Source organism: Eretmochelys imbricata, chromosome 10 (genome assembly GCF_965152235.1).
Source record: "Eretmochelys imbricata isolate rEreImb1 chromosome 10, rEreImb1.hap1, whole genome shotgun sequence".
In the NCBI taxonomy this organism is placed as follows: domain Eukaryota; kingdom Metazoa; phylum Chordata; order Testudines; family Cheloniidae; genus Eretmochelys; species Eretmochelys imbricata.
This window is the reverse complement of record NC_135581.1, coordinates 30,226,068-30,250,529: the sequence shown is the minus strand read 5'-3', so window position 1 is coordinate 30,250,529 and position 24,462 is coordinate 30,226,068. Positions and strand designations below refer to the sequence as shown.

The window sequence follows — 24,462 nt, the reverse complement described above, 5'->3', positions numbered from 1 at the left end:
GTTATCCTCAGGAGAGTGAGATATAATTCATGGTCACCTGGTTGAAATAGAGTGCTTTTCTTCAGGGGACACTCAGAGGAGCCCATTCCTACTGGGCTGTTTGCCTGTGGCTAAACAGAAATGTTCCCCGCTGTTAGCCACAGGGGGGCGGAAGGTTGAGGGGGTAGCCACGCGGTGGGGGGAGGCAAAATGCGACCTTGTAACAAAATCACATGTGCTATGTATGTAATGTTAACAGCAAGGTTTACCCTGAAAGAGTGTAGCCACTGTTTTATAAAATGTGTCTTTTTAAATACCACTGTCCCTTTTTTTTCTCCACCAGCTGCATGTGTTTCAATGATCACAGGATCTTCTCCTTCCCAGAGGCTAGTGAAGCTTAGAAAGAAAAAAAAATGCACTCGAGATGAAATGTTCTCCGAGCTCATGCTGTCCTCCCACACTGACAGAGCAGACGAATGCGTGGAGGCAAATAATGTCAGAGTGCAGGAAAGCACAAAATGACCGGGAGGAGAGGTGGCGGGCTGAAGAGAGTAAGTGGCGGGCTGAAGACAGGGCTGAAGCTCAAATGTGGCGGCAGCGTGATGAGAGGAGGCAGGATTCAATGCTGAGGCTGCTGGAGGACCAAACCGGTATGCTCCAGTGTATGGTTGACCTGCAGCAAAGGCAGCTGGAGCACAGACTGCCACTACAGCCCCTGTGTAACCAACCGCCCTCCTCCCCAAGTTCCATAGCCTCCACACCCAGATGCCCAAGAACGCGGAGGGGGGGCCACCGGCCAACCAGCCACTCCTCCACGGAGGACTGCCCAAAAAAAAGAAGGCTGGCATTCAATAAATTTTAAAGTTGTAAACTTTTATATGCTGTGTGGCATTTTCCTTCCCTCCTCCACCACCCCTCCTGGGCTACCTTGGTAGTCATCCCCCTATTTGTGTGATGAATGAATAAAGAATGCATGAATGTGAAGCAACAATGACTTTATTGCCTCTGCAAGCGGTGATCGAAGGGAGGAGGGGAGGGTGGTTAGCTTACAGGGAAGTAGAGTGAACCAAGGGGCGGGGGGTTTCATCAAGGAGAAACAAACAGAACTTTCACACCGTAGCCTGGCCAGTCATGAAACTGGTTTTCAAAGCTTCTCTGATGCATACCGCGCCCTCCTGTGCTCTTCTAACCGCCCTGGTGTCTGGCTGCGCGTAACCAGCAGCCAGGCGATTTGCCTCAACCTCCCACCCAGCCATAAACGTCTCCCCCTTACTCTCAGAGATATTGTGGAGCACACAGCAAGCAGTAATAACAGTGGGAATATTGGTTTCGCTGAGGTCTAAGCGAGTCAGTAAACTGCGCCAGCGCGCCTTTAAACGTCCAAATGCACATTCTACCACCTTTCTGCACTTGCCCAGCCTGTAGCTGAACAGCTCCTGACTACTGTCCAGGCTGCCTGTGTATGGCTTCATGAGCCATGGCATTAAGGGGTAGGCTGGGTCCCCAAGGATAACTATAGGCATTTCAACATCCCCAACAGTTATTTTCTGGTCTGGGAATAAAGTCCCTTCCTGCAGCTTTTGAAACAGACCAGAGTTCCTGAAGATGCGAGCGTCATGTACCTTTCCCGGCCATCCCATGTTGATGTTGGTGAAACGTCCCTTGTGATCCACCAGAGCTTGCAGCACTATTGAAAAGTACCCCTTGCAGTTTATGTACTCGGCGGCTTGGTGCTCCGGTGCCAAGATAGGGATATGGGTTCCGTCTATGGCCCCACCACAGTTAGGGAATCCCATTGCAGCAAAGCCATCCACTATGACCTGCACATTTCCCAGGGTCACTACCCTTGATATCAGCAGATCTTTCATTGCGTGGGCTACTTGCATCACAGCAGCCCCAACAGTAGATTTGCCCACTCCAAATTGATTCCCAACTGACCGGTAGCTGTCTGGCGTTGCAAGCTTCCACAGGGCTATTGCCACTCACTTCTCAACTGTGAGGGCTGCTCTCATCTTGGTATTCATGCGCCTCAGGGCAGGGGAAAGCAAGTCACAAAGTTCCATGAAAGTGCCCTTATGCATGCGAAAGTTTCGCAGCCACTGGGAATCGTCCCAGACGTGCAACACTATGCGGTCCCACCAGTCTGTGCTTGTTTCCTGAGCCCAGAATCAGCATTCCACAGCATGAACCTGCCCCATTAGCACCATGATGCATGCATTGGCAGGGCCCATGCTTTCAGAGAAATCTGTGTCCATATCCTGATCACTCACGTGACCGCGCTGACGTCGCCTCCTCGCCCGGTATCGCTTTGCCAGGTTCTGGTGCTGCATATACTGCTGGATAATGCGTGTGGTGTTGAATGTGCTCCTAATTGCCAAAGTGAGCTGAGCGGCCTCCATGCTTGCCTTGGTATGGCGTCCGCACAGAAAAAAGGCGCGGAACGATTGTCTGACGTTGCTCTGACGGAGGGAGGAGCGACTGACGACATGGCTTACAGGGTTGGCTTCAGGGAGCTAAAATCAACAAAGGGGGTGGCTTTACATCAAGGAGTATTTCAGGCAGGACTTCACGGAGGGTTCCAATAAGAAATGGTGCACCTAAGTTATTGTTCCTATTGGAACAAGGAGGTTAGCCTGCCCTCTGATTGATACATGGCTAGATTTACCTCACTGCACCTTCTCTGTGAGCGACTGCAGTGTGACCTAGAGGAATGAGTCCCCTAGACAGGGGAGGGGGGGAAGCAAATGAGTACAAAACAAATCTGGTCTATTTCTTGTTTTGATCCACTCCATCTATCTTTTACATCTTTGGCTGGCAGCAGACGGTGCAGAAGGACTGCATGCCATCCACATCTCTTGCCTGCCCGGCAGATGGTACAGTACGACTGCTAGCAAGCCATATCGCCTGCCTGCTCACCTTAAGACGGTTCAATAGGACTGACTGCAGGACTAAAGAGAATGACCTGGTCAAGTCACTCCAAATTTAGACCCTGCGCCCATGTCTGCCCAGGCGCTCCCAGCCGACGTGGCCAGGAGCACCTCGGACACGACGAGGACGGCTACCAGTCATACTGCACCGTCTGCTGCCAGAAGGCAATGGGTTGCTGCTACTGTGTAGCAATGCCGTACCGCGTCTGCCAGCACCCAGGAGACATACGGTGATGGTTACCTGAGCGGGCTCCATGCTTGCCGTGGTATGGCGTCTGCACAGGTAACTCAGGAAAAAAGGCGCGAAACGATTGTCTGCCCTTGCTTTCACGGAGGGAGGGAGGGAAGGGGGGCCTGACGAGATGTACCCAGAACCACCCGCGACAATGTTTTAGCCCCATCAGGCATTGGGATCTCAACCCAGAATTCCAATGGGCAGCGGAGACTGCAGGAACTGTGGGATAGCTATCCACAGTGCAACGCTCCGGAAGTCGACTCTAGCCTCGGAACTGTGGAAGCACTCCGCCGAGTTAATACACTTTATGCACTTAGAGCATTTTCTGTGGGGACACACACACTCGAATATATAAAACAGATTTCTAAAAAACCGACTTCTATAAATTCGACCTTATTCCGTAGTGTAGACATACCTTAAGACTGAAACAATGTAACTGGATGTAACTCCGAAGCCTATGTCAGCACAGTCAGCTTGCAGCAACATTAGCAGCTACAGGTAGGGTGGAGGGTTCTTTTTGTTCAGAACCTCACTAGGTTGAGTCATCACTGGGATTCACAGTCTGTTACCGGATAATTGTTACGTGTTCAGCCATGTTGACTTTACAAATTTCACCTCTGCAGTGTACAGCTATGGTAAGGCATGTAGCTATGCCATGCCAAGAAACCCAGACCATCATATCATCAGAGATAACTCAACCAAACACCACCCTTACTCTAGAGCAGCGGTTCTCAAACGATGGGGCAGGCCTCCCAAGGGAGGCCTGGGAATGTGTCAGTGGAGGTGTGAGCTGTGCACCTTTTTTTCAAAATTTTTTTTGAAGAGCTCTGGCTGTCAGCCCCAGGTGGCTGGGGCTCATGCAGAAGGGCCATGCACACCCAGGAGGCAGGGATAAAGAGGACAGTTGAACCCCTGCTACCCTGTGGCTGACAGCTGGAACCCCACCATGTGGCCTCGGGCTCTTCTCCGCCCCGCCCCCACTTCAGTCCTTCACTGGGAGGGGAATAAACTACAGACACAAAGAAAGAGGGCCTGATCAAATAAGTTTGAGAACGACTGCTCTAGGGCTACATTTTCATGCAACAATTTCATTGGTTATATGGGGGAGATTGCACAGAAGGTGCATTACCTCATCCAACTGCCAGTCACACAAATCAATACAAATCTCCCAGCACAGCCTCCAGGCACAAATCACCATAACCAGCATACACAATAACTCCAAATACACACAGCCCCTCATCACAATACACACCCTCATTTGGCACCCACCTGAATCAACACAAATCTCCCAGCACAATACCACCCCCACGAAAAACAATTATCCGAAACGTATATTTTCTCTGCAGCACACCCCCCTCATTCATCACCTGCACAAATCCACACAACTCTCCCTAGCACAAAACTCACAAATCAGCACAATAACCCCAAACATCATTCTTAAGCCTAGAACGTCTGCTGAGTCAGTGTGAAGTGATGAAAGCAGCTACCAGCATGGTTGAAAGCCCTTTTTGTTTAGAATACCATCGTGTTCAGACATCACTGGGATTCAGTCTTGTTACCATCACATTTTTAAAGTTCTCTTTTTTAAGCACATGAATTTACAAATGACACTCATGCAATAGCAAAGGCTTTCAGCTACTACCTTAGCAATAAGGAACGGTGACAATGTCAGAATTCAAATTGTCAGAGCACTTTGCAGCTTCCTCTCTAGATTGTAAGCTCTTCAGTTAAAAGATCTTATCTTCATAGCTTGCCTGGAAAACCCCTCACCATTTATGCCACATAAATAATAAATGTGACTTAAAAAAAAAAGCATATTCTGGATGAAGGAAATTCTAGATGGCTGGGAACAGTTGCAGTGCCAGCCTCCCATGGGTCTGCAGAAGCTCTGTATTTAGGAGCCACTAGAGAAATAATTGCTGCACCAGGACAGTTTTGTATTTATTATTCCTATTCAAGGCCTCAGTCCCACAATTAACTCCATGTGAGCAGACCTTTGCACTTGCAGGGCCCGAGTGACTTCACTGGGATTCCACAAAGGCGCAGGGGTCAGCTCATGGCAGGATCAGGGTTCTACATGACAGTTGTGCCAGCTGAGCTAGGTGAGGTATAGGACAGCTTGTTACAATCTGCGTATGGAATGGAGAGTGACAGAGGATGGACTTGAGATGGCCTTAGAAACAGCTATGAGAACACTGTTACCAAGAAGGGTTTTATTTTCTTTCGCCAGTAGCTTTGTTAATTGCACAAAAAAATTTTGTTTTGCCATTTAAACATTATCACACATCCTATTCTGAATGACAAACGTTAATTAAAAACAAGGCAAAAAAATAAAAATTCACAATCTTAATTACCTATAGGATCTGTCATTGAGGAAACAAAAGGAAACTGCTTTTCTTTACAAGCTGTTCACAAGTGTCACATTTTCTTCTTAAAAAGGAGGGAGTCAAAAAATAAAGCAAATTGCTAAAACAGAAATCCGCATAAAAAGGAACTTTACAGAATTGCCAACAATATTAAGACAACATTGACTAGCCAGTTTCATTATAGCATCTCTCAATCCACAGCTTCCCCCCTTCCCACCCGTGGATGTCTCAGGCCTGCAAACAGAATGGGATTCGTGTTCAGAGACTAGACATAGATAAATACAAGAATCCAAGTGAAACCAACTCCTGGGCCAGAACCTGAAATGGCATCTGAAACAGTCCACTTTTTGCCATTTCCTTCCCTCCCCCATGCTTCATATCTATTTCAGAGTGCTCTCTCTGCTCCCTTGTGTATTAATAATGGTACAGTCCTGCCGGAAACACCACACCCTCCAGCAGATCTGTATCCATCTAGCTAGAGAGCTGCAGTTAGACTTTTACAGGATAAATTACAGTGTTTTGCTGTTCTGCCCTGCCACTCCCATGTACATTCTGATCCTGTTTGAGAACATGACTGTTTCTGACAAAACAAACATGCAGCAGTGCAGTGACCCGGGAACTATTTTCCTCTGTATAATTCTTTGAATTCACTATAGAACACGGATCACAAGACTTAAGAGCTCCCTTCTCCCCAGCTGGTTCCAGAGTATAATGCAGGGAGATCCTTGACTACACTGGCTCAGATCCATTCATCCTATATTCCAAGAGGTTTCTGCAGGGACGTTATAAAAGCCTTCCATTGTACCAGCTCAGATACCAAGTGTCCCTAACAGACACACCTTGGAGTATAAATTCTAAGATCCATCTCCTGCACACTGAAGAGGTGAGTAACTTTCCCCACATAAGCTGTGCACCATTTTACAACTGTGATGCGTTTAACCAAGGATTTTGAATGCTGACTGTGGATTTATTGTGGTTGTAAAGTGAGCATACAAGATGTCAAAAGCAGACTGATAGGTAATAGCAGGTAAGGTTACATGTACATTTAACGTAGGATACTAGGTGAAGGATGACTGGTTTTCATGAGTAGATGTATATAAGATTGTTCACAAACACAATAATGGGTAATCAGGCCAAGTGATGTCTAACAGGATCTCTTGCTACAGGGAGATGCTTACTATAGGAGGGGATGTGTAATACAGTGTTCGCTCACAAACAGTAATGGGTCATCAGAAGAGGTGAAGTATTTAAAACATAAGTCACATCTACAGCTTGAGGGAGGAGTTGGATGTTATATTCCATAAAGGATACCTGATACATTCCCATTTCTTAATGAACTAGACCCACAACTTTATAGATCCCATTGCAGGCAAGGCATCTGCTTCAACTAAAGCAATCCCGAGCCACAGGATCATCAGAGGGTTTTCCTAAATAACACTGCCGCCCCTAAACAGCCCTTAATAAAGAAGGGGGCAACAATGCCAAGGTGGACTCCAAGGCTATTTGTTCTTAGCCAATGCAACGAAAAGGATCTGATGGTAAAGGACAAGCAGCCCTTAAGGACCTAACAGAACACAGCCTGCTCTGCATTTGCTTTCTTTTCCACTTCAGAATTCCAGCATAAAGGGAGTCAAGAGTGTTACCCAACCTAAGGAGGTGGGGGAGTGATCTCAGCCAAGAAAGCTGGTTCCTGGTGTTTTACTAACCTTTTCATTCTCTGAGTCCAAAATGCAAGAACCCTCCTTAAAGGCTAATACTGAGAAAATTAAAATGACAAAGTTCTGTGTTTTTACATACTCAGGCATTGTTTGGACTCTGGCTTTCTCCACCTTCGGCACTAAAAATTTTTCTGTGTTTTTGTGAGTTCACTTCTGCAGTTCAGCTCCAACACTTCTAGGCTCAAGTTCAGCAGCACTTTAGGCTCCCATTATATTTACTAGGCCTTCCTTAAACTTGGGATCGTGCCAAGCAGTCACAACTGCAGCAAAAGAGATATGCTATGCTAGTGTGGTGCCCATAACAGCAACACTCAGCATTTGTATGTGAAATTTTACATTTTCAAAGTTCACTAATCAATCCTCACAACATCCCTGTGAGGTAGGTTAATATCAAGCTCATTTTTACAGATGTGGAAACGGAGGCAAAGAGCTAAAATGACTACCTGAAGGCCACAGATGAAGAGCATGGACTGGAACTGTGGGACTTCCTACCTCTTGGCCCTATGATCATTCCTCTAAGCCCATTCTGTCAGATTAATGACTCTACTTGGGATATTGCCGGAACCCAAGAAGCATTTGTAAATAACTGTTAGGAAAAAGTGGAGGTTGCAGATGATTTTAAAAAATCCACATAAAATAAGGGCAGGAAAGACCTTGAGGTTTGTTCCTTCACCAAGAGAAAAAATTCTGGCTCAATTTTAATCTTTGAATTTTTACTTATGATTTTTTTAAGCAAACCCCTATAAATCTTTTAACACTGTTTATAGGGATGTGCAGCTGTGATTAGCCTTTTAGGAGGCTGTGTTTATATCATGGTCTCTCATCCACCATGGCCTGTGGTTCCTAAGCTAGAGTTATCTGTAGAGGAGAAGCCATGAATAATACAGCTTGCTCTTCCCATCAGTATGAGGTGCTCATTCATCAAGGTGCTGGGGGACCAGACAGTTTTGCATGCAGCCTACATACAGCCCCATCAACTTACAGAACTGCCCTTGGGAGGTGCTTTGTTCTATAGCAGTGGGTGATGAGCAGGAGCAATTCTCACACCTTCCCCCCCCACTGGGATTTAGGGTTGTACTGATATTCACAGGTAGATGGGATGTATTACAACTGTCCCTCGATGCAGAGAGGCCAATGCATATGTTACCCATGGGAAAGGAGAGAAGCAATTGTTAGAAACAGCATCTCGGACAAGCATACAGAGGAGAAATAAAAAGCCAAGCAGCAGATTTCTGGCTGAATTGCCTCAGAGCTTCTGAACCAGCCGCCACCATTCTGTTCCGTGACTGTCAGTGCATGGCATGGATGTTCTAATCAGATTGCAATAATCCGAGCCCCCTCCTCCCCCTTGTGCCACCAGGGGAAGGCTCACTGCAGCAGCTGCCCTTGTGGCAGATCTCAACAAAGTTTGTGTATAAAAGGAAATGGAGAGACAGAGATGGACTGGTCCAGAGTTAAAACCCAGTATCATCATAATATTAATTAATAATCATGGTATTAACAGTAAGAATGGTGCAGCCTAGTGGATGTAGGCCCTGTACACAGCAGACATATCGTTGTCTGATTGGTCCAATGCTTTTGCTCGTTTGTATACCTGGAGGAGAGAAAGGGGCAAAGGATCAGTTACACTTTTCCCTGGAAGTCTGCATCTAGCAGAACTACTAAGTAGCCATCACTAACCAGAGCACTGCACACATTGAACTGGGTAATTAGTACAACACAGAATAGAACACACAGATCTTGCAGAAGCACTTTAAGTGTCACTTTCTCTGGGCACATATGATCTGTAAAATTCCCATCAAACCTATCTCCCCAAGTCTCCATCTCATCCATCATACTATAAGATATACACCAATCCCTGCTACCTTGTCTCAAGGCAGCCTTCCCTCCTAGATTTTCCCCCTTGTTGAGAAGCAGCCCCTCCCTACCCACCACAAGACTCCAGTTCTGTCTTGCAGGAGACAGGTCCACGCACTAAGTTGAAATGCTGAGTGTCTTACCTCATTGGCTGCAGCTGCCATGGGAGTTGGGTGGTTGACGGAATCACCTAGTGCAATGGCTAATCTAAGATCCTTCTGGATGTATTTCAGGTAGAAGTCAGGTTTAAAGTTTCCTTGTAGGATATCTGTAAAGAGAGGCCAAAAATCAGACTATAAATCAACCCTAAAAATACCTCAGTGGCATGCAATTCAACATAAATCTTCACTTCCCCATCCCCAACTTCCAAGATGCTCCTTCCCTATTCCCCACCCTGTCCCTTCTTCCAGTCACATACAACACAACAAACAATTTCACTACCACAACTGTCGAACTGAACCCAGACTTCCAACAGTTCCTAGGGCAGATTTCCATCCATTTCATTTGTCACCTTGCCCAGTGAACTCCTTAATACCAGTCCTAAGGAGACACTGGCTGCAGGTGAAAGAATTGGTGCTGTGTCTCTGAAGCCCTTACCATGCTGGGATACAGAATTCAACCTTTCACATCAAGTGTGACAAAGAGGACAGCAAGAGAAAGTTCCCAGCACCATAGGCTGATAGCAAAAGGGACGTTTACTTTTCCCCCTTCATCTCTGCCTACAGCTGCTAGGTTAAAGCAATAACCATGGCTTATGACAAAACAAGAGGGAAATTTACTTTGGCACTTCTGATCCAGGAAGATGCTGGCAAGTTGTCCCTGATTGAGGATATCCAGAAGAGTTTGCTGGGACTGACCAGTCACTTGAGCCAGGGTCAGTCCTTCTGCTATCGTAGCCATGAAGCTACCTTGGACCATGTTCACAATCAGCATCATCTTGGCAGCATTGCCTACTTCACCTGTGAAAGAGACATACTATTGGACGTTCCTCTGTAGCAAGGCAGGCTCCCTGTATACATGACATTAGCAATCCTAGACACTCCACAAGACCCACCCAGCCCTAGTAGCTCTCCCTTCCCCCAGTCTTACAGATTGCTGACCCTTAGGGCCACTGTCTTGAGGGAGAAGGAAGAAACTTACCGTGATGAAAAGTATGGTTTGAACTAAAAACCTTCATGCAGCCCTAGTTATAAACCTCACCCTAAACATGGTTCCGATTCCAGTGTTTCAAATAGGAGCTTCAGCCAACTTCAGAACCCCCAACCCAATTCTAGACAGACATGTACCTGTCCAGTTTCTTGTACTACCTCATGAGAGAGAGAGAGGAGACAACCAGCTGATATGCTCAACCTCTTACCAGTGGTCTGCAAAGAGGATATATGTCCCCCTCAGACTCCTTGCTGGAAATCCTGCTCCTTGCATTGACTGAGAAACTGCAAGGCCCCTGGTGTTTCAATTACCTAGAAAAAAAGAGGTCTTCCCCATTGCTTGGAAACAGCTACTGCAGTCCTCATATAAACCCCTATCTCCAGCTGCTAAGATCACCAGCATCCCATCATTAGACAGCTGTTGATTTCCTGAGACTGGTGCTTCCAAGAAGCGACCACCCCTGGATACTATCACCTGGAAACAAAGAGAACATACTCTGTTTAGCTATGCACAAACAGAACAGACACACGCTGTGTACGCAGCAGGGCAAACAAAAACACCATGCAGGGTGCTTCTAGCACTAGGTACAGAAGCATAAAGCAAAGTAAATTGTCTATACATACAGATAAGAAGAAGAACAGAAATGCTGCAGAATACAAAATAGCATACAACACAGAGTACCTGCAAAAGGTACCCTAGCCCAGGAACTTGCCTTAGCCATGTACTCGTACCTCTGTTCACGTTTCCCCATCCCACAAAGGTGGACTAGAGGACTATACATTTCAGTATCTGAAAACTATGTGACTGTGTCACATGCCGCTGGAAAAGTCTAAGGAATTTGGGACAACACTGAAAGTGTATATTATCTAGGGGTGGGAGTGAAGAAGAGGTGCTAGAAAGGAGTTGGTTGAATAGAAAATGACTCCATGGACTCTGCCCTTGTTCATGACAACTATTATTTGCAGATGTGTTTATTTCACCAGCACCATCCTAAATTAGGAGAGGCACAAGGACGGGGGCTTGGAAGTCAAGAGGATGGAAATATCCTGGCATTTAAGTCCATAGAACAGTTTCTTTTAAATTTTACTTTGGCTGCCCATGAAAGTGAGAGTGCAAGCCCAGGACCACAGGCCTCTGACAGATCTTCTAGTGACTTTCTGGACTTTTGTTCCTGACAGGAGCATGTTAGTTCATAGCACATCCACAGTCTGAATTTACCAATTCACCAACAGACATGACCTTACATTTCACCAATTTAAATTTTGTGCGCTATTGTACTGCCCAGTCCTCCTGCTTTTAGGCCTGGACCAAAGCCAGTTTCAGGACAAAGGCATATGGACTTGAGAGGTCAAGGTAGGAAACCAAAGTTTCTGCTGGAAGTGGTTGAAACCTTGCTTCCCTCAGATACAAATATCTGGGTCTCCCTTGATGTAAATATTTTTAAGACCAGGCACATGAAGGAGCTTCCTTCCCATGCCCTGGAGTATTTAACAACAAACCAAGGAATAGCCAGATTATGTATATTGAACAAATAGAGGAAAACTTACTAGCCACCAATAAGACTCCCAAACCTCTTCTCTCCCCCTCCACCAAAGCTGCTACTGTGAAAGTTACTATGGAGGATAGGAACTCTCTCAGGAACTGGAGTTTGGTCACTTGACAGCACAGAACTGAAATTATACAGTTTGTTGTACATAATCATTTGAGCAAACCGCTTCTGATTTTGTTAACTGGATATCACTTGACAAGTTACTTTATTTCATTCTTTCTGAGCTTGCACTTTCCCTAGAAGAGTCCTGGATATCTCCCAGTACTGCAACAAACAAGAGTTAACCTCCTGACACAATAAAAATTCCACAGCAGTAAATGTCAGATGTTTAGTCCAAGGCAATTACCTGTGCCAGTTCTGTGACAGTATCGGCGTCCACTGTCGACATATCCACATAGCACTTCCCTGGGCGGATACCCTGCAATACCCCACTTGGGCCAAGTACCAGCTGTGGGAATAGACAAGGGGTAAAGCAATAGAGTGTCTGCAAAGAAACTCAAATCCTTCAATGTCAGCAGTTAAAACAAACCTGACTCTACAGTGCCAGTCTTCTGGAAGGGTTCCAGAAATGTTCATGCTCTCAGTGTAATTTTAAATAAATATGTGTACAGGATACAGCAATGTTTTTGTTCGAAAAATTACTACTGTGCTGTCTGGCAACTGGAATGACCCTGACTAATGTGTTCAGTGGAACCAGGAACCTGTATTCCGTGACTGTCCAAAGGGTTTGGGTAGGGCAGGACAAGTCAGGACTCTAACATGCAGTCCGGTTAGGAAAGAGAGATAATCCTTACATCCTTTGCCGCCTTTGGATCTGATACGCAGGCGAAGGTGATGTCACAGGTCGAGACCACCTCAGCGGGGGTTCTTCCCAGCCGTGCCCCCTCCTGGATGAACAAATCACACTGCAAAAGTCACAGATCCAAACGTAAGGAGCAGGAAGCACAAAGCAACAGGTCCTCTAAGCCAATGGTCTCCAAAGTGGGGTGCACGCACCCCAGGGGGTGCACAAGACGATCGATTGGGGGGCGCAGCAAGAGGAGCACCGCCGGAGCAAAAGGGCAGAGTGGCAGGAGGAGCACCGCCAGAGGAAAAAAAGAAAAAGGGGGCGGCCCTGAGACCCCGGCCCATGGAGAAGCAGGGGCAGCTGCGCAGCCAGCGGCCGGAAAGAAGCAGCACTTTCCCCTTCAAAGCTGGCCAGAGAGAAGCGGCGCTTTGAAGGGGAAAGCGCAGCTGCCCCTGCTCCTCCTGAGTCCTCTGGCCTGTGCTCTCAGGGCCGCATTCCGAGAGGGGCTTTAGAGCTGCAGGCCAGGGCCCCGCGGTCCCCTTAGCCCAGGGCCCTGAAGCCCCTAAAGCCCCTGTGTTCCAGGTGGCCCTGCCTGCCAGGGGCGGGGCAGCTCCCAGAATCGTGGCCAGGAGGGTGGTGCTGCGCTGCACAGAGCCACCTGCACACCCCCTACACCAAACAGGAGCTGCCCCAGCTAAGTGCTCTGCGCCTCCTGCCTGCCCCAGCCCTGAGCCTCTTCCCGCACCCCCACCCGAGTGCCCTCCCACACCCTAACTCCCTCCCAGACCCCGCACCCCACCCTGAGCGCCGGCTGTATCAAAGTGTTAAACCAAGATTTTCAAAAATAATAAAGCACATTCGATCACATTGCTCTCACTAAAAATTATTAATAATTCTTTTTAAAGAGAGCAAAAAGGTTTTTTGTACCGTTAATAAAATAAAAAAAATTAAAAATATTGTTTATTTCATCTTTATCTCGTTTTTTAATTTCTATTTTTTGTGTTTTATAATTTACACAATATAGTAGTACATGTATATAATTTATACATAAATAAATATACATATATTGGGGGTGCAGGCTCAAAAATGTTTTACTGATAGGGGTGCGCGATCAAAAAAGTTTGGCGACCACTGCTCTAAGCCACTGCCGTAACACACACTCTAACCATTGTGCCCAGACTGATGTGAGACAGACCTGGCGTCTTAGCAGAAGGACAGACCACTATGGAGACTCTGACTTCACAATTCCTGAACCCCAGGAGGCAGGGACAGAGTACAAGAGAAGGAAAATATTCTGAGAATATGTAAAGGGGGTGGGCGGAGTGCATCCTGTGAGAAGTCATAGAAGATTTGGATACTCCAAAGTTTGAGGGAAGGGGAGAAAATGCTGGAAGATGACTGTCAAATGGCACCTCCTGTTTTGTCAGCAGGAATATCCACAGTACTGAGAACAATGTGGGGTTTAATTTATTAGACTGTCTGCTTCTCCAGCTGGTCAGCCTTCTGCCACTGTCTGTGTTTGGGGGGAAGAGGGGGGGCGTGTTGTCTCATCATCCATACGAAAAATGGCCACACTATTTTGTGCGCATGTGTGTGTGTGTGTATATCACTCTATGCCATGATCTAATGAAAAAAGTACATTACACACCCCCCCCTCAGTATTCATAAACACTTTAAAGAATCTAAATCCTAGCCTGGAACTCCTCTGCCACCTTGCTAGAGCATTATGAATTGTGCTGAACATCAAATGACTCCTGTTGCCAAAGACAGTAATTTCTCTCCACACTCAGACACCAGTGTCACACTGATGCAGTTCTTTTGGGATCAAAATATTGTGTAGTGTTTTCTTCCCCACTGGCCACCAAAAGAGGAGGAGAGAAGGGAAATAGTACATTGGATACTATGAACTAACATTATATGGCCAATCAGCTGTTCTTGAATTAGTTTCTGATGATGAAACCTGGAAAACTACCTCAGCCTCATCGTAGCAGTTCAGGTTCTCAAGATGAAGCTGTTATTCCACCTTAGCACAACAGGGTGCCAGGGTGGAGTCTCTCATCCGAATAGCACATCTCTCACAGAGTGAACTTGCTTAAACCTTTCTTGGCTGTCCAGCTCCACACCACGACCAGTGTGGCTGTTCTAGCTGAATACAATAACCCAATGACATTATGCATTCCACTCCTCCAAGCATGTGCACACATTTCTGGAAGTTAAGGCACTTAAACAGGTCCCACTGTGAAAGACTCCATCCCACACCTTCTCATGGACACACTTACCTTCTCAGCAGTCCGGTTCCATACAGTGACCGTGTGCCCCATTTTTAGTAAGTTCGAGACAATGCCACTTCCCATCAGGCCGAGACCCAGAAATCCTATCCTGGGGAAAAGAGACACACATCAGTGAAGAAAAGGGAACACACAGAGACAATAGATGTCAGATTGATGCCACTGAAAATACTGTAGAGCACATGACAGAGGTCCAACCCACGAGGAACTTGTGCCACCGCACTCACAGGTAGAAGAAGAACATTTTTAAGAAGCCACCTGTTTCCAAAGGCAGAGTTCAGGCTGATATGAAGAGCAACCCTGGTACTCAAGGGAGCACAAGGAAACAATGAGACCATATTGGCAGTGATCTCAGCATACCAGCTGCCTAATGGTTGTCAAGATTTTTATCGTCATCATGCAAAAGTTCCTTCCCTATTACTCCACACTAGGAACTTCTTTGCAGCTATGGCTCCAGGGATCCTGTATATATCATGCCAGTTTGCTGCAAAATGACAGATGGTAGTAGGAGACCCTGAAATACTAAGTAAGAGTGGATCTAAATTACACTTCAGAGTTTACCATCCCCCATGATGTAGCATTTCTGAATGCTAATTTGAACAAAGCCATTTCAGATGCATTTCAGTTTCAGCTTTACATCTGCCCTTTGGTTCACAGCTGGTTGTATGTGCTGCTTTTGAAGCAAACCAACATATAAGGGTTGGAATGAGTCACTCTAGTTCCTTCAGCAACAGGACTTGCCCATTTCCATTCCTCACAGCTGAAGAGACGTTCCCCCCACCCCTTCAGGGAAAGGGTTTTACCTGAATAATTTCATCTTTACTTTGGGTCCCCTTGAGTAAGGCTGAAAACTGACATCCCCAGAGAAAGAACCGATCTAACGGCAAACAGACCAGAGCCTGATCTGCATTTGAACAGGACAGAAGTCACAGAGTGAAACAGGAAGCCCCGCTCTGGCTCCTGTCACTCTAGAAAGGAGAAGGGGAACATTAGAAGAAACCAGAAGGCTCACGTGCTCCTGTGAGGTGGGAGAAAGCGCCGCCCTCTTCCTCTTGCATTCTAGCTGCTTGAGCTAGTGAGCAAACAAACCTGGTTTTCTGCCAGACATTACTGGAGACATTTTATCTTTGCGGCCCACACTGCATTCAGAAGCGCTGATCTGTGTAATATTCTGTCATGTCACGTCACACACTGCAAATGTGTGTCAGGGTCAGACAAAACCCAATCCCCTATGAGCATCCTGAAGACCTCTTGCTGAGCTATTCCATGGTGCAGCATCCCCACTCTCATGTGTGGCTGTTTCCCATGAATAGGAGTCTCACACAGGGACAGTATATGGTTCAGAAACAGGGGGGGAGGGATGGGAAGGTTTAGTTATTCTAAATGACGGGATGGTCAATTGCTGTTTGCAGTGTTGTAGCCATGCTGGTCTCAGGATATCAGAGAGACAAGGTGGGTGAAGTAGTATCTTTTACTGGACCAACTTTATTGGTGGAAAGGACAAGCTCTCGAGCTCACAGAGCTCTTCTTCAGGTCCGGGGAAGGTAACTCTGAAGCCTGAAAGCTTGTTCCTTCCACCAACACAAGTTGGTCCAATAAACGATATTACCTCACCCACCTTGTCTCTCTCAGCAGAGCCAATGGCTGCTTCCCCAGATCCACCTGAAAGAGGAAGGGGGTGGAGGAAGAGAAAGAGAGCTGAGTGGCAAAAAGGGAGAGAAGGCAGTTCTTGGAACACATGGGGGCCTTACTTTTTGTCAGTAGGAGTGATGCTGCCATTAACTGCTGTGCTGTCTGCTGCCTGGATGGAGGTGGATCCTGTTTCCTGTGAAGACAAGCCACAAGATATTCTTACTTTAGCAGAACTGCCAGACCTCAACACAGTAAGAGTAAGACAACGGGACAGTTTGCCTTACCTCTTCACACACCTTCAGCTTCTTAGTGATTGCCTGATAGCAGACAGTTGGCTATATGAAGAGGAGAAAAACACATTTAGGGAAAGGGCTGGGTGCTCTCGTGCTTTATTCTGCCCTGTACAGAAGAAACTGACCATATGCTTGGTACAAAGAAAAAGAGGCAACTCATCCCCACGCTATCATCTGCGATGCAGGAAAAGACGGCCACCCTCCTCCCCATGAGAGAAAATAAAGCCCAGAACTTTCCTGCAATGCAGGGTACCAAAATCCCTAAAGTTCTTACTCAGGCTGTTCACCCTCTCTTCTAGGTACTACACGCTCCTATGCGACAATCCACACCAATGGAAGGTGGAGGCCCTGAGTCTAGGGGACTTACCTGTTCACACATTTGACACTGCAGAAGATGGAGACCCCTAAACCCTTTTCCCCCAGAGGATGCAGACTAGTATCTTGCAGAACACCCTGCTTCACACCTACACTCAGTGTGTCACTGATGGCTGGAAAAGCAGAATCCTTATTAGTAAGGGAGAAGGTATGGGGGATTTAACAAATAGATTGTGATAAAGGCTTCAGACTCATTTAGATTAAAGATAAGAACCTGTTAGAATCTGCAGCTATCTGCTCTTAATCCAGCTGTCTCTGCCCAGATCCCTACCTGGATACAAACCCACTTCATTTATTTGACCTTCTCTTTAATCTCGATCTTCACTGCCTGATGATAAAAATCCCACATAACAACCTGTCTTTCTTGGCATTAGTTGACTGCATTTCCCAGGGACAAGAAGGTTCAATGTAATGCTCTCCTTCCTATTCCACTCATTATTCAGGACCTGAATCACCAAGCTCTACCCAGATGAAAGAACTAGTAGATCAATCATCCCAGAAGACAAGAACAATGGATTACTTGACACAGAAAATACCATCTCTTACGTGATAGTATCAACATGGGGAATTCATTGCAGCTGATGGTCAGAGTCAAATCATGTGGCTAGATAACTTTTTATTGCCTGTAAAATTTGTAGTTATAAATGCTAAAATAAAGTTCACCTAAGTCCAAAGGTTAGGGAGTGAGAGGACCACTATAGGGGTGTGATAGAGTTTCATAGCTGTAGCTCCAAATGCACAGCACTGGACAACTGGCTATTGTGCATTCTGTCTGAAGCATCAGACATTAGACCCTGCAGAAGGCAGGAGGCTTAGCTAGATGGACCAGCTGTTTGAGCCAGTCTGCCAAAACCTATGTTACTATGGCTCACCTTCTCTGTCTGGCTGAGCAAGAAGTGATGGAAATGTGGGTCACCATCATTCACAGGCTGCAATCAGAAAAGCACAGGCTGAGAAACATCACCAGAGATTTACTGAGCAACCTCAGCATTGATTCCCCTGTTCTCCCAGACGGACGGCAGCATTTCCCAGTTTAAGAAACCTGATAAATTGCTTCCCTTTCTCTGCCTGCCTACTTTAGGACCTCTGACAGAGTAATTCCCAACTCAGGGAACATGTGGGAAACAGGAAATCATGGGAGGGGAATGAAAGATTGAGAATATGGCTGAATTATATTAAGAATGAGGTGGCATACCAGCCAGTCTAGAATCCTGGTCAGAAGAGATACTCAAATGCTATTTGTTTAAAGCACGTCAAATTAGAAAGACTAGGAAGATTAAATTTGAGACTACACTCAGCAGATGATCTTCCATACTATATGTTCTACAACATCTAAGCCCCATGGGGCACAATCATGCGACTTCCTAGCACTTCCCAGTTTAAACTGGGATTTTATCAAGAACAGTTTTGGTGGTTTAAAGGAAGACAGGAAAAAATCATTTAAAAGGTAACTGCTTACCTGCGCTGCTAATGATAGCAGAGTTAAAACTAAAAGGATGTTAAACTGGAAGTGTTGGCATACTGTGTGACTGCTGACAAATAACCATGTAGAAAATATACAGACAAGATACACAGACCCAGAGGAAGGGAACTGGCTAACTAAGGAACAAAGCTTGCTCATTTATACATCAGCTCCCCTGAACACTGACTGGCTGACTCAGTTACATTTCAGTATCATAAAAAAAGCTAGCTGTCTTTTCCACCTCATATAGGAGCAAGAAAGATCTATGAATATTATTAGAGCCTAGGAAAATGTGAGACTCAAATGCACTGTCCCCAGCATATCCACTCCTATAAGGGTCACTCTAGCTCCTAAATCACTTCTGATGCAAAGAAAGCTAAGAGTTTAATTACCTCACTTACACCTGGTGGCCACTTAAATCCTGCCACTGTTCCAGTCATCACTCTCTTCACTGTACTGGACTCAGGGATCGTGAGGTCCTGAGGAGAGACAAGGAGGGTGATAAAGACTGTGACTGATGGAGTCCCAAGGGTTGACCATGTAGTGTTGGCTTTTATGACATACAAACAAGACAATTTTTGAAGAGCATCATGAAACACTTTTCATTTCACAGGCCTTTGGGAAATCCCTCCCCAAAGAAGGTCACACTGCACCATGCATTGCATTGTCAGTGTAAGACTAGTCCAGTAGTGGGCAAGATGAAGGAGAGTAGGAATCACTGACACGGGGAGTTTCACAGAGTTATGATTTCAGGAGAAATCCCACTGTACCTAGGAGGAATGCATATATTTACACAAATGGAAAACAAAGTTGGAAAGAACTGAACACCCCCTACTCCAGCATTTCCCCAAATGTGAGGCCCATCCCTCAGAGTGGGGGGGGGGGGCATGAGAGAGAGAGAGCTAATCAGGGCACGGGGATGTTGTCACAGACTTCTTAATTGTTCTCCAGATTCTCAGCTTTCATTTCTTTAAAAATTAGTCTCTGCTATAGATAGTGAGGAAACCTTCACAACATAAAGCAAGCATAACCAAAGCACCAATGTCTGCCTCAGTTTGCAGAGTACCCAATACAGTAGCTCAGGTGTTTGTTTCATTTCAATAGATGCTAACTCCAATAACAATCATACTTAACATGTCAATATTTCAACTACTTCACTACTCAGCAAAGCATGTAAGAAAGAGGAAGTATATTATGAAGTTCTATAGCAGCATTTTGCAAATGTGGTGTACAGAAGATGTACAAATTAAGCTGCGCAGGCCCCTATGACAGCACATACCAGGATTCAGGAGGGAGATGGGGCATGATTGGTTTCATTTTCCTGGAGGATTTTTTTTTTCCAGCTGTCAAGAAATGGACAAACATGACCCTCTCCCTCCCCAGATCTACTTCCTGAAAGAGCACATTACTGTCCAAACACTGGCAGTTTCACTTGGGGAACAAAGCAGCAGCTCACGTTACTTGGAACAAAGATGGCTAAAGTATGGTTCCTGGACCTAATCTGGCTTGTTGCTGCTGTCTTTTTGAAACAGACCACTACTCTGGACATTTCAGACCCCAGCATGTAAAGTTCCATCTAGATCTAGGAGACCTTCCACTCAGACCAAGGTGAAGCACTGCCTGCTGGGATTTGTAATTAGTGGGAAAGGCACGGCCGTTTGGACAGTCGAGGGTGGCTACAATCTGCTTTGTTTAATTCAGGTTAGTGGCCCTTAGGATCTTGACAAGTTATGGATGTCCAGATTTTGCCTAACTTAAAAATATTCATCGCTTTAGTTTAAAATTGAGCATATTTTAAAGAAGAGTACAGCTGTGGTTGTGAGCTTCTTGGCAGCTCAGCAATGTCACCTCTCATCATTAAGTAGTGTAGCTATCTCCCTCCTCCCCTCGCCCGCCCCCAACAATAAGGATAAAGAAAGAGATTCTCTGTCTGTTATGAAACAGAACTGACACTGTCATAGAAGCCAACATTTCACGCCACTCAACCTATGCAGGTAGAAAATGTGTGTTCAGTATTTCTTCTTTTGGCCAGAAAAGTAAAATATTAGATTTGTAATTATTATTTTCACAATACGGATAACAGAATTTATGCCTGGGCTTGTACATTTCCATGATGGCATTAATAGACAGCATATTATTCTCTGGAGGCACATACCGTTATCAACTTCACATCTTAGTTAGCCTGTTGTCTCTGACCAGACATTTGCTAGCCAGTTGATCAGCTCAATGTCATAAGAACAGCTTTCCACAGCCTCTGCTGAGGTTTGCCAATAAAATACTTACTTTATAAATCCCTCCAACTCATTTCTGGCAGCTGGCATGACTCCTGCAGCTGCATTCTCTGCATGTGACAAATGCCACATGCCAACATGACTGACAAGTCTTCAGGCCAATGAGGATCAAACTCATGACTGGCAACTGATCTCATATATACAACCTTCAGCAACATGCATCCTCCAAGATTGGAATCATGCTCTGATCCAAGAAAGCATCTTTCATCCCCAGAAGATTCTGAAGGTGCATTTTAATCCATGTATTTATACCTGAACTTTTAACATTTGCCTATCCAGAAGCACAAGGAACATGTACAATAAGTTAGTCAATAAAAAGTTATTCTGCATTAACCAATTATAGCCCCCAGGAGCATCAATACTGCTCAGAACCCACAATACCCACCCACCTTTTCCTCTTCTCAGAAGAAAGGAGAAACAGATAGGCCTTAACAGACACTGGAATTCTCTTCCTGACCACTCTCTTCAGTTTGACAAAGAGAGAGTCAATAGCTCATCACTAAACCTACTTTGCCAGCAGTACCCTCACATCTACTACCTGGTGTTAGCTGGAACTTAACTGCAGAGTTATCAAGGAGAAAGGCTGCTCCTCAGACAACTAGGGCCCAATCCCATTAGAGCTTTACAGATCAAGACTGACATCTTGAATTGTACTCCAAAGTGAACTGGAAGTCAGCAAAGAACATGAGCCACAGGTACAAAGTGATCCCTTTGAAGAATCAGTGAGCAAGCAGACTGCCATGCTGTGCACGGACTAAAGTTTCTCAATGGTTTTCAGCAGCAGTCCCTTGTAGAGCATGTGCATTATAGTAATCCATTTTGGAGGTGACAAAGACATGGATCACTGCAGCGAGGGCGACAATCAAAATAAAAAATTGCAATCTTCTAGCTGAGGACAGATACAAAAATACATTTGGTTGCTGCCGCAGAGACACAGAAACAACTGAGAATACAAAACCTGGGGTTACATTGTATCTCAGTAACAGAGGGACTACATCCACAATCACGGAAGCTAAAATAAGCCTCACTAATGCTTCTGATAGCTTTCCTCAACCCACAAGCATTTCTTCAGTGACTCTCAATCAGATGTCCTGACCCAAGCCCCCAATCTCTGTTAGCACTGGGAGTAAGGGAAGGAAGAGTATCAGTCATTCAACCACACAAACCAGATGAGATGGGAGGGGAAATGTACACCAGGATATCATTTCAAGGCACTAAAGCTCACATCTCCTCACTAATCTTCAAATCGGACCTCATGCATACACTGAGCAGGTAGGGTGGCAAGACGGAACCATGTGCAACCGCACAAGACAGCCCTCTAAGATCTCTCGGAAAAAAATGAATGGAGACATTCAAGAAAGACTATCTAATCCTGCTAGGAATCCACAGAAGACAGTCAACGATAACCTGGTCATGGGTATCGGTCAGCTAATAGATTCAGAAGAATTGACACGAACAGCTTTACAAATGGTACAAAACTGAGCCCTTCCTTTTGGCCTGTAAGCCTAAGTGCCATCCCTAGAGTCAATCAGTAAAGTCCACAGGTCATGGCAGGACGTGCACAACACAAACCTTCTCATCTTTGGGGGGCCGTCCCCGCTTCCGGGGGCTCTGATCTAGTGCTCTTTTCAGAGGTGATTTTGAGCCTCGCTCTGAGGAGACAGAAGATGCTCGCTTCTTTCCTTCTCCTGTACTCTTCTTCAACTTCCCTTCAGACAAACCAGCTTTGCGCTTCTCATCACCAGCAGACTGCTTGCCTCTCTCCTCACTGGAATTACGCCGATTCTTCTCTTCACTGGAGTTATGGGAAGACGCCTGAGAGATTATAGAACAGAAGATTGCGAGGAAGGAAGAGAGAAACTCGAGTGATTTTCATAAAAAACCCAGGGATACCAAGAATCCAGTGCTGATTATCAGGAAACGGATGGTTCAAAGTCACATTACAGCACCGGGTCCAAGAAAAATTAGCTCTTTGAAGCTGTTGAGTTTGAAATTATTGAAGTTAGCATTTAAGTCAAATGTATCAGTTTCAAAAACTTGTTCATAGAACATGCCACGTGAAGGATCGCTGGGGAATCATGTAGTCTAAAACAAAGGTTTAGGAGAAAGTAAGTTTTAACCCCAGATTTAGCACTGATTTACTGTGTTGTCAATTAGCCTCTCTGCTTCAGTTTCCCCATTACTAAAAAAGGGATAATGCTTACCTACTTCACAATGGGGTTGGGGAAATTCATGTTTGGTTAAGTGCTTTGCAGATGGAAAGTACTATGTGAGTGCTAACTAGTATCATGGCCATCATGACCACTCTTCTATGGAAAGTTTAAAGCTAGAGGCCACCAGCTTTAATAAAGGTAATACAGAAGCTTGGTTATTGATCACATCAAGCTCTACTTTGGCAAACAAAGCAAAGTTAAAACCACTCACCTGGTCTTTGCCTTTGGCTTTCTTAAGGAACTCCTCCACAGCATCCACAGCCTGCTGGAAGCGCTTACCCTTGTTAATCTTGATCATTTCCTCTTTGTGGGCGTGATAAGGCTTCAGCTGTTCCACTTTGATCCAAGCACTGATAATAAATGTCAGAAAATGTTAACTACTGATACATTTTCCAATCAAAACACACATCAACTTCCTCACCCAACCCCACCATGTAGAGGTAAAACTGACATATACAATAGTATGGCCACATTGGACTGACCATACCAGCAAACTCACTTCTGTTCCCTCTTCCCTGACGGCTCCAACTCCCACATTCACTGAAGTCTTTCTTCAGCCTCCCCAACAAGTAGCATACCCAACTGTGCAAATGAAACTCGCCTCTGGGCACCATTCATGTGCTCTGCCAATGCGCCCACATGTGAGCACACACATTTATAAGTGCACAACTGATTGCTCTTGTACTGGTGTGGGGAACACCGACACACCCAATGTGGGATTTTATTCCTAGGACTGTTGCAACAGGAGGCCACTTAACAGTTCTGACAAAACAACTTTTGGTCAGAGACAAGATTATTCTTGTCTAGTACTGTGTATGTATGTATAAATCCCCATGAGGGCTGGAAGAATAGACAATATTTTTCAAAATTAGATTTTATAACACTTGAGTGACCACCACAAACAAAAGGAGCATACACACCATAGCTCACTGCACACCACACTTTCAACACACACAGGATCAAATGACTTGTAATAAACTGAAATTTTTCACTTTTGATGAAAAAAGCATTTATCCTCAATTGCTGGCAGTGTGTTTAAGAGTGGCTCGCACCACTGTGTTTTATAACGTAGTAACATCAAAGCAGAGCTCTCTTCTGCTTTGTGAAGAAACTCCTACATTTTCTCCCTGTAACAACTGGTTTTCCTTGACACTTCTGAAATGTGTAGGCTCTCGCACGGAATGATCGCCTTCTTTCACGTTGTCCACCTCTTCAAAATTTTCATTCCGGACTGCTCCTCATCAGTTAAGTGGCTGCAGTGCTATTTCTCCTTTACTATTGGGAAGAGTAGAGTTCTGTGCACTACTTATTGGAAACGTTGCTGAATAGGAACATCCATCA

The 24,462-nt window shown here is 45.5% G+C and overlaps 1 protein-coding gene across 5 annotated transcripts in view; it reads right to left on the bottom strand.

Moving 5' to 3' along the window:
* Positions 1-5,339: 5,339 nt before the first annotated feature.
* Positions 5,340-24,462, bottom strand: part of GLYR1 (glyoxylate reductase 1 homolog) — a 33,087-nt gene continuing 13,964 nt past the window's right edge. For 2 of the 5 annotated variants that reach the window (XM_077829179.1, XM_077829177.1), the window contains 13 exons: positions 23,333-23,471; positions 22,481-22,723; positions 19,010-19,096; positions 18,028-18,084; positions 16,772-16,822; positions 16,607-16,680; positions 14,847-14,946; positions 12,575-12,685; positions 12,127-12,228; positions 10,543-10,705; positions 9,862-10,041; positions 9,226-9,350; positions 5,340-8,819 (listed from right to left, as the gene is read on the bottom strand). In XM_077829179.1, the coding sequence (XP_077685305.1) occupies positions 8,745-8,819; positions 9,226-9,350; positions 9,862-10,041; positions 10,543-10,705; positions 12,127-12,228; positions 12,575-12,685; positions 14,847-14,946; positions 16,607-16,680; positions 16,772-16,822; positions 18,028-18,084; positions 19,010-19,096; positions 22,481-22,723; positions 23,333-23,471 (1,507 nt within the window). In that variant the 3' untranslated portion in view covers positions 5,340-8,744. The remainder of the gene's footprint in view (positions 8,820-9,225; positions 9,351-9,861; positions 10,042-10,542; positions 10,706-12,126; positions 12,229-12,574; positions 12,686-14,846; positions 14,947-16,606; positions 16,681-16,771; positions 16,823-18,027; positions 18,085-19,009; positions 19,097-22,480; positions 22,724-23,332; positions 23,472-24,462) is intronic. The other 3 variants (XM_077829174.1, XM_077829175.1, XM_077829176.1) reach the window with 3 other exon arrangements.